This window comes from Crinia signifera, chromosome 1 (assembly GCF_055691185.1).
Source record: "Crinia signifera chromosome 1, ASM5569118v1, whole genome shotgun sequence".
Lineage (NCBI taxonomy): Eukaryota > Metazoa > Chordata > Amphibia > Anura > Myobatrachidae > Crinia > Crinia signifera.
Genome location: NC_139217.1, coordinates 284,914,051 through 284,922,944, shown reverse-complemented (window position 1 = coordinate 284,922,944; position 8,894 = coordinate 284,914,051). Strand labels below are relative to the sequence as shown.

The window sequence follows — 8,894 nt, the reverse complement described above, 5'->3', positions numbered from 1 at the left end:
CCGGTGACAAAGCCTCCTCCATTTTATCAGGGCCCGGCCAAACTGACCGCATCCCTGGTTATTTGTACTGATGAGGGGTAAGAAAGTTGTTGTATTTATTTATGTATTTATTTATTTATGTATTTTGAGGAGTCTTCACTCCAGATGACGAGTGGGACTCATCTTCCACATTTACAAGCATATGCAGATAATAAGTATCACTCATTGTCCACAACAAAGGTGTCTTATCTGCTGTGTTCTTAATTGAAGTAGTTGAGATAAATCTTGATTGCTACTTGTTTGCGCACACAGGAGGAAAATCATTCACCATCAAATGATTTTCCCCCTTGCTCCCAGCACTGAGTAAGTCTAGACTTGTGGGAGCACACATCCTTAACAATATTGAGTATACACATTATACGAGGTAGTATAAGAGACCTCTAGAGGAGGGCACTTCTGAGTAGGGGTGAGTTCGGTTTTACTTGGATTTACTCAGACCTTAAAGCAGGATCTTATTGGCTATCCAAAACACCTGACAGAAAATACCCAATCAGAAAATTCAGAAATTACGATATTTTAGCAAAAAGAACTGAGTAAATCTGAACTCTCTCACCCCTTCTTCTGAGCTATTTCTTTTACTATCTCGTCTAGTGTGTATGAGGCTTTACTGATTGCTAAGTGGGCAAATATCACTAGTATAAATTTAAAGAGAGACACTTAAAATATTCTAACTTATAACTTGTATGGAGAATATTTGCATAAAAGTTAAATAAACAAAAGCATAGGTAAATGTAAAAGTTGTTTTATTACAACAATTCACAAAGTAATATTTAGTGCTTTTTTGCCAAATGCAATCTTCTAAGAAAAAAATACAAAGTATATAGTAATATCATGACTACACATTGATTCTAGAAATGTGTTCCATTTCAGCTACAGGTAAGGCAATTGTGAGTTTTTAAACATATTTTGCAAACATAATTAGTGATTTTCCTGGTTTGACCTGGAATAAAGTCCAGTAGTGTTCAATGTGTCTTTACGTGGGTAGTAAGAAGCATCCCGAAACATTCCAGGAAATGCATAATCCACTCCAGTAGGAAAAGGAAAGGTTGGAACAAAACCAGAAGTTAGGTAAGGGGATAGAAACCCAGGAAGTCCTCTGTTGGATGCAGAATAAGCAAAGCGCAAAGGGCTCAGACCAAGTCTAGGATGAAAGATATTTGTATCACCACCAGCTGATGATGGATTGGTTTGTAGAGGTGAAAAAGCAGACTTGGTACCCAATGCACTAAAACCTAGCCCACTAAACTTAAATGCTGAATCTCTTGCCAATGTACCGAGATCTGATCCTGATGGACCATCAATTTCTTTAATATCTTGTGTGTGTTCTCTTCCATTTAGAACCAATTCTATGGCTTGTACCACATCTCCTTTGGCATAATTTAGTATGCTTTCTAATGTGCTCTCTTTATGCTTAGGAAAAACTTTGCTGAGAATCTCCAAGGGATCTCTATGTTTTGTGGAGACAACTGGAACTTTAGACTGTAAAGCACAATGTTCTTTGGGCCACTCACTCTCATTCCCTGATTCCAGATCAGAAGAAGACAAAGAGGTTGGACTGTCTGCACCTTCTGATCTTCCCTCAGATCCAGGAGATTTAATGGGATCCTTGCTTGAAGTTTGCAGACTTAAATTCTTCACCATGTGTTTTTCATTGGCTTGTTCAGATGTTGATGTTTCTGCAAGAGTTGTAGAAATCCCTGCTGAGTTTGATAACCTCCCATAGAATTGACTTTGCTTTTCATTTGATTCATTAGTTCCTAAATGAAATGAAAGAAATAATATTATTTTAACAACATCTATTTTTCCATTTTTTTAAATAATTATATTGTTTAACTACTCGGAAAGTTCCACCAATGTAATATTTACTCACAGTGTTTAAATAATGAATTCAATGCTTTGTGAGTAATCTATAAATAAAATGTAATGGTTATATAATTTAAAAAATAATGAAACCCTGGGATTCAAAGTATTGAAAAGAGCATTAAGTGTATGCCTTAAACCACGCCTGGCCAACTTGCGGCTCTCCAGCTTTTGTGAAACTATACATTCCAGCATGCCCTGCCACAGTTTTAGCAGTCTCTAACAGAAATATTGTAGCAGGGTATGCTGGGATGTGTAGTTTCACAACAGTTGGAGAGCCACAGGTTGGCCTTAAACATAATTGGTCAGCTGCATACATTGTATTTGTGTTTCTTTCGATCAATCAAAGCTTGTACTAGCAGTCTAATACTAGTTAGTTAGTTAGTTAGTTGTGTCTCTACTGAACCTCTTTGTACTCTATGAACCTCTATGCGTCTCTTTACTGACACATATTTCTGTTAGTGGAATCAATAAAACAGGTTACAATAAATAAACCCTCAATGGATTTTATTCTGAAATTATGAAATGTCTGCCGTGTTTTGCATAAATATCCATTCGCAACCTTGGTTGGTTGCTGACCATTGAATGATTTGGAAGGTACACGCAAAACTAACTCTCCGGTGTCTTAGCTTTGTGTGTTCCCTGTATGGGAAGAGGGTGTGTTGCTGTCATCCGGTGATGTCAGCTGCCCCCCCCCCCCCCCCCCCGGCACTTTCTCCTAATTTCCATGGGAACACCCAGCATTTTCATTGAAACACCCATGAAATGCTGGGCATTCCCATATGTGTGTCCCCTCACCGCCGCCCCAGAAGGGATACATCACTCCCCCCCCCCCCCCGTGCCAACAAACCAAAATAAAACCCTGTATCAGAAGAATCTTTATGTTTTCATATATATTAAAGGATTTTTTTTTTTACTTGGTTCTATTTTACTTTTGTTAATGCCTCCAAATCAGTCTATATTAAGTTACGCCCTTTTCAGATTATCCATAAAGCAAGCACTAAGACTAAGGGGGTATTTAATTAAGTCAGACATTTTTGGCTGGGTCATTTGTCGCTGATGCAGTTTCACTTTTTTTACGTTGAAACTGCATCTGTGAAATATGACTGAACCAATTTCAATAAAATGACATGATTAGGCAAGTTATTCTCCAATCCAAGTGTCTTTTGACCATGCCAGTCGACAAATCAGAACTTTAATTGAATAGGTTGAATGTAAATTCAACCTATTCAATTAATATAGGAAGATGGAATGCATTGCAGAGGCTATTACATTTCCACATATGAGCACTAAGGGGAATATTTATCAGTCTTTTTTATTTACTTATATAATATGAAGTGGGTGTTTCACACTCTTTTCTCATTATTTTAGTTACACTTAAGAGTATGAAAGGGCTTTTAGAGTAGAACTCCCAAAATACTCCAAGCCATCAAATTTGCATTTCTAAAATAAACAGATTTCATTTCCTATACTTGTAATGAGAAATGTGATTTGTTCAAATGTGCTATTACTGAAATATAGAGTTATCAATACCATCATGAAATAGCGGAGACAGATTCTCTGCAGAGCAGCTTCAATAGATGTCTTCTTTTAGGAACAGCAGAAGGAGAGATCCTTTCAGCTTTGTCTCTCTCCCGTTCCCCTGTCCTCCCCCTCTTTTCTGCCGTGGATTTGTATGTACTTTATATGGACTCGGAGCACAGTCAGAAGAGTTCACTGTGATTCTAAAAGCTGCAGAGTAAGTTCTTTACTGCAAATAGATCTACATGACAATTTATCAAATGTTTTCAAATTCTAATTGCATGCAGTGAAATCTTCTGGCTTTCTCCTCCTTTCAGATGCTACTAGCTCTTGTATGTTAAGCAAGGAGCAATATGCAGCACTGCAGACAGAGAACAGTTGTGCACAGTAAAGTGAAAGTATTACTTTGCGCACACTAGACAATGTGCAAATAACTCAATGGTCTTCCTGATTTCCCTTGAACTCCATGACAAATGTGCAATTTTACAAACAACTGAACAATATGTTGTACATCAATTGGTAATTTGGTCGATAGCGATATAACAGGTATATATATGTTTTGCTGAAGTCATTGACTATATCACCATATTGATCTACATGCATGATTAATCTGAAGTTGCAACAAATGGCTCACATGAATGTGCGATAGTGTATACACACTGGACAATGTGAGCGATTGTTTCTTCTTTTCTATCAAACAATGAACAGTTGTTCAAAAAATGTCTAGTGTATACCCAGCTTCCTGTTTGGCTAAGTTTTTTATGTCTGCACATGGGTAGTAAGCTTCAGGCTCTCCCAATTGCAATAAACACAGGGGGAATGGATGGAGATGGATTCTGCAGGTGAGAGATTTTCATAAGCCCTGGCATGCAAGTAATTATAGATTCAAGAAAAGTAAAGAAAAAGCACAATATGAATCTGATTGAAAATATCACTTAATAATGACAATTTAATTGCATATTGTGATAAATATACCATAAAATCTCTAATATTGCTCTTCAAAATTGAAATACAGTGTTACACAGATTAACACACAGAAAAAGTTATGCCCAGCCAGAAGGATAGTTCTTTTGGAAACAGACATAATTTGAATTTACATACTGTACGTATTTTTTCAAAATGTTTGAGAGTAATGCTTGCCTAGGAAGCACTAATGTTCATTGATCCAACCACTAATTAGCTCCTGATGATCAATAATAGTACTTAAAGTGTTTACTTTTACCATAGTTTGCATAATCTAAAATATGTAAAGGTGCACGGAAACCCTAATGTTTAGTTTTTGTTTTTGACAAAACCAACCTGAAGTGTTTGCTTTGGATTTGGGATTTTTAAAAATTTATACAACCAGTTAAAATCAGTTCTTTGGAATCTATTTTTTATTTATTAACATCAATAATGTAAATTTTCAGTCATTTTCAGACAATTTTGACCACACTCTCCTGTGTGAATTGACAGCTGAGATCATAATGGAGGAACTTATAAGCAATTAAAAACCCAAGATTCTGATTCTAATTCTGCTTTCCAAACAAAGGGAAACTCTGAATTGGGACTAGGTCTGACTAGGCTTCCTTAAAGATATCAGAATCTGGACTCGGTTCTTGAATCCCCTAAATTCAAGTGATGTCGGATTTCTTTTAAAATTTAACTGCATATCTCTAAAAATATGTTCTGATAGGGCATTTTATATTATGCATGCATGCATGCATAGCATATTTAGGATTCAGTACTGAATCCCGGCGGTCGGGATCCCGGCGTTCAGAATCCCGAAGCCGGAATCCCGACAGCCGAAATGCCGACAAGGGGGGGACGTGGATCGCCCCCCCTTGCGGGCTCGCTGCGCTCGCCACGCAGCGGGCCCGGTGCCTCGCTACGCTCGGCACACTAATTTATTCTCCCTTCAGGGGTGTCGTGGACACCCACGGAGGGAGAATATGTCGGTATTTCGGCGGTCGGGATTCCGGCGTCGGGATTCTGAACGCCGGGATCCCGACTGCCGGGATATTAACTGCATCCCCATATTTATCATTTATATAGTTTTTATTTTTTACAAAAGAATTCACTGTAAATTACACTATATTATACTATACAAGTTCAGTTGGCTTCCTGTTTGTAAATTAATTTACACATATTATGCAATATAGACTTGTACCTAGTATGGACCATTAAAAAATAGCAAATTTCAGTAGATCCCAAACTTTTTTGAATCACGGCCCCCTAGATTATCATGATTTGTTTCACTGCACTCCAAGGTTAAAAGTTTATTTTAGAGAAATTTAGAATTTTTTTTTTAATTATAAAATGTGTCATCCCTATGTTCAGTGTTCATATTCATGTGGTTAGGGACAAGCCTTGCTTCTATTTTATCACATATTTTATGAATGCCAGCCACCAGCACTGGTGTCATATGTTACTGAATATTGACTATAAACAATTTGAATTTGTCCTGGAAAATCAATCCAAGTAACCCCTACAAGTGTCCTGAGGCACCCCGAGGTGCCACGGCACATAGGGAACCATTGGCAAATTTACTTTATCCTTAAATTAAGCTTTACCAATATGCATGGCAGAGTACATGGTCACCAACAATTGCGTTGTCATTTCAAAGCTAAATTTATTAAGTAGAATGTTTTATTAATCAATTTATTTTAATAAAAAAACCTACCAAGTTCTCTCTGCTTTTCATAAAAGTTAATGTGCTGATTATACTCTTTGGAAGCCGCATTTTACATGACACTATTTTAATAACACTAATTATTTCTGTAATATGTAAAACAAATATTATGCTTACTTAAATAATTATATTTAAGCATTATGAATTGAAGAAAAAGATTTTCTTATTTATGTCTTTAAATGTAAAAGGACGTGAGAGTAGTCTTTTGTAACATGTGTACTTTGTGTTGGAAATGTATATTATTTTTACTATAAATAAATTGTAATATAATATTGCCACTTCGACAATTAAACTTATTAAAAACAATGCAGGGCATCACAACCATATGTAAAACATTGCAGAGGGGGAGAAGGGGAGGTTTTTATTTCACTTACTGTACATTTTGTTTATGTAAGATTAGCACGACTATTATTTTTCCATACTAATATGAACCACAATATAATGTACTTATTTTTTTAACTATAAGCTATCATTTAGTTTGGTGAAAAGAAGTGAAAAAATGGTTCATAATACATATGCAACAATGATAACTGCCAAAAATATAAAATCTTTGAAAATTAATTTCATTGCATGTTGCTTCTAGTAGGTTGTAATTAAATATTTTTCCTTCATATCGTCTTAATTAAAAATTACCATGTTGCTACTAAAGTGTGCATTTTTTTTAACACTACATACAATATCATTTTCACTACCATATACATTTTCATAACCTCCCTGGATATTTATCATATTGATTGTAAGGTGTGCTAAATGTAATACACCCACATATTAACCTTAAAATGCCTGTGTGCTACATATAATGCTGTGCCATTTATGCCTCTATTAATATGTTGAAAGTATGCAAAATTACATTTATACAGTGTGCATACTTTACGCTTTATCAGGACTGAGTTTGTGTACAACATGACATCCAAATCCAAAGTTCCTTAATACATATATGCAAATAACTGTGCCCATTTAATTTCACATCTTTTAAAAGTTACAAATTGGACAGGTGTAGTCTGTAACTATTACATATTGTAAACATATGTACATTTACTTTTTGCAAAATCAATATATTCTTAGAGCATCCTATTCCATTAATTGAACGCACATTTTATTTTTTAACGATGGGTTTTCCTCTGGCGATCAATATAATTACAAAATGAGAATGATGTAACGTAAGTTTGGAATAAATGAACTAGTGCATGGAAGTTAAACATATCATTTAGATATGTTAGTAAGGCCATTGGTCTGTCACGCCTAGAGTGTACTAAAGCAAATACATTGCTTTGTCACAACATTTCTTTCCTGCTATACAATAATTTGGATAAACTTGTCATGAATACAGAACTTTGTCAGATTTTACAACTAATGTCTGTTGCTAAGAATGATGTCAACTGTCATATTATGACAACATATATACAATTTCCTTGCTGAAAGTTCTTTAAAATCAAAAACTAATTTAACATATCACTGGACTAACAGATTATAGATACTAGATGATTAGATAGATAGATAGATAGATAGATTATTCGATTGAATTGAGTATTTATAATCTAGTAACATCAATTACTTATAACGTTTCTCTTAAAGCATAATTAGATAGATGTATGTGTTTAGTGAAGAAGTAATTAAAATTTTGCTGTCATTTTTGTGACACTCACCTTTATTCAGTTGGTGATTGAATGCTTGAAGTGTTTGCGTTTTGCTGGTGTCTCCTCCATCGGACCCCGATGTGGAATACATGAAGTGCTGCCCACCACGGCTTTCACATTCTTCCTGCGCTTGCTGGCGCCTGAGCGCTACCTGTGCAGCCATAACACGCTGCCTCTCCGCAATCAGGGTACACTTGGCACAGGCACAGTCCCTCCAGCGGCAAAAACGTTTGTGCCCTTTGAGCGCGGAGACCACCCCATGGTTTCTGCACCTGGCGCACTTAGGTGTCCTTGTGTACAGAGCGCTGCCCCCACCTGATCCTCTTTCCAGAGACATTCTAGGAGCACAGGCTGCTGCAGCAGCAGCTGCAGCCCGAAGGAGAAGAGTTGGTGGCCTGAGGAATGAGGCTGGCATTGGTAGAGATGATGATGGTGATACTGGTATTGCTGTTGCAGATGAGAAAGCTGGAGGGGGTGCTGATCGCAGCAGTCCAGGAGGCATCAGTGTTCTAGAGCTAATATGTGCACTTGAGTTATGGCAGTCCATGGCTGCTGGCTTGGTACCTGGGACAGGGCTTCAGCTCTGCCTCCCTGGGATAGTCTAAGTTTTGCTACTGTATGTGCTGCACAGATCTGTGTGTCTGAGAAGCCAGATGTGTTCTGTGAGTTCAGCTTTAGCTGGAGGGTTGGACAATGAGAGGCTTTGAATAGAGGCGTAGCTCAGCTTGTACACGGATTTCCCTGGCAGGGACCACTGTTACAGGTGGTGTGCTATTAATTGCATGCACATAGTGGCAAGACCTCTAGAGTGCACAATAGAAATGAAGAATAGGAACTTAGGTGTGGCCAGTTTATTGGTTGAATTCTGAATTTAGAGGCATATGTGTATTTAACATCAGGGGTTATCAGGCGGACTGTAGTACAAGTTAAATACTTCTTGTTTCAAACAATATCAATATAGATTAAGGAGATTTATCTTTTTTTCCAGAAAACTGCCTAGAAATTTCAGTTTCTGCATCATTTCTGTTTTCTTGCTATGTACTAACAGCCTAATGCAGGAGATTTCACAGATATCTCCAGCAGAAATCAAATTAACATTGCAAACAGCAATTGCCAACCTCCTGACTTTTAAGTAAGTAAGGCCACATTTGTTAAACTGTTAAGCT

The 8,894-nt window shown here is 36.9% G+C and overlaps 1 protein-coding gene across 1 annotated transcript; it reads right to left on the bottom strand.

Moving 5' to 3' along the window:
• Nucleotides 1-910: 910 nt before the first annotated feature.
• DMRTA1 (DMRT like family A1) lies at nucleotides 911-8,275 on the bottom strand. The gene is made up of 2 exons (XM_083158316.1): nucleotides 7,738-8,275; nucleotides 911-1,796 (listed from the first exon to the last, which is right to left on the bottom strand). Exons 1-2 carry the CDS (start codon nucleotides 8,273-8,275, stop codon nucleotides 958-960), a joined length of 1,377 nt encoding a protein of 458 aa, XP_083014442.1. The 3' UTR covers nucleotides 911-957.
• Between the last annotated feature and the right edge of the window lie 619 nt (nucleotides 8,276-8,894).